Below are 654 nucleotides of genomic sequence, written 5' to 3' on the forward strand. Positions count from 1 at the left end.
AGCAACCATATAAACAGAAACTTAACCCAAGAAAGAAACTAAACCTGATCAAACATGTATGGATTAGTAATGCAATTCAGCTTCCGCCGCTCTACTTTCAAACTGATATCAAACGCTCTAGTATCAGGTAAGTTCCATTTGTTCAGCTCACCATCTTCAATGTACTTAAGTAGTGTTTCAATACGGTCCTTATCTTCATTTCTAACAAGTGTACAGACAGTACAGTTTGTATCCAATAGTTTGTTCGAGAAGTAATTATAAACAGCTTCGGAACTACTCTCATGTACATTGATATTCAACTCTAAGTTATCTGGACATTCCTCATTGGAGGGAACCTTGGACATTGTCAATTTACTGTGGTCGAACACTATAACCCTAATTCAAACATAAAATCATCATTTAAGTACCTGTTCAGATTATAAACCCTAAACATACATCAAAAATGAAAGAACAAAATATTGATAAACCCTAAACCCCACTTACCTGTTAAATACCTTAGATAGTTCCACAGTGAATCCTTTAGGCCCAACAAAATCAAGGAGATAACATGTGTCAACAGTTTCTCCTATATTCAAATCTTCAACCCTATTACAATGAATCAACAAGATCAAAATCAGAAGAAAGGAAAAAAGAAAGAAAGAAAAAAAAAAAAAA

The 654-nt window shown here is 33.6% G+C and overlaps 1 protein-coding gene across 1 annotated transcript; it reads right to left on the reverse strand.

The window, feature by feature from the left end:
• Positions 1-33: 33 nt before the first annotated feature.
• On the reverse strand, positions 34-585 carry LOC113337735 (the record flags this gene model as incomplete). The annotated part of the gene is made up of 2 exons (XM_026583333.1): positions 34-375; positions 484-585. Coding segments are annotated over 2 exons (439 nt in total), but the record flags the coding sequence as incomplete, so codon positions are not given.
• Between the last annotated feature and the right edge of the window lie 69 nt (positions 586-654).

The sequence above is a fragment of the Papaver somniferum genome, unplaced genomic scaffold (assembly GCF_003573695.1).
Source record: "Papaver somniferum cultivar HN1 unplaced genomic scaffold, ASM357369v1 unplaced-scaffold_17627, whole genome shotgun sequence".
NCBI classification, from domain to species: Eukaryota; Viridiplantae; Streptophyta; class Magnoliopsida; order Ranunculales; family Papaveraceae; genus Papaver; species Papaver somniferum.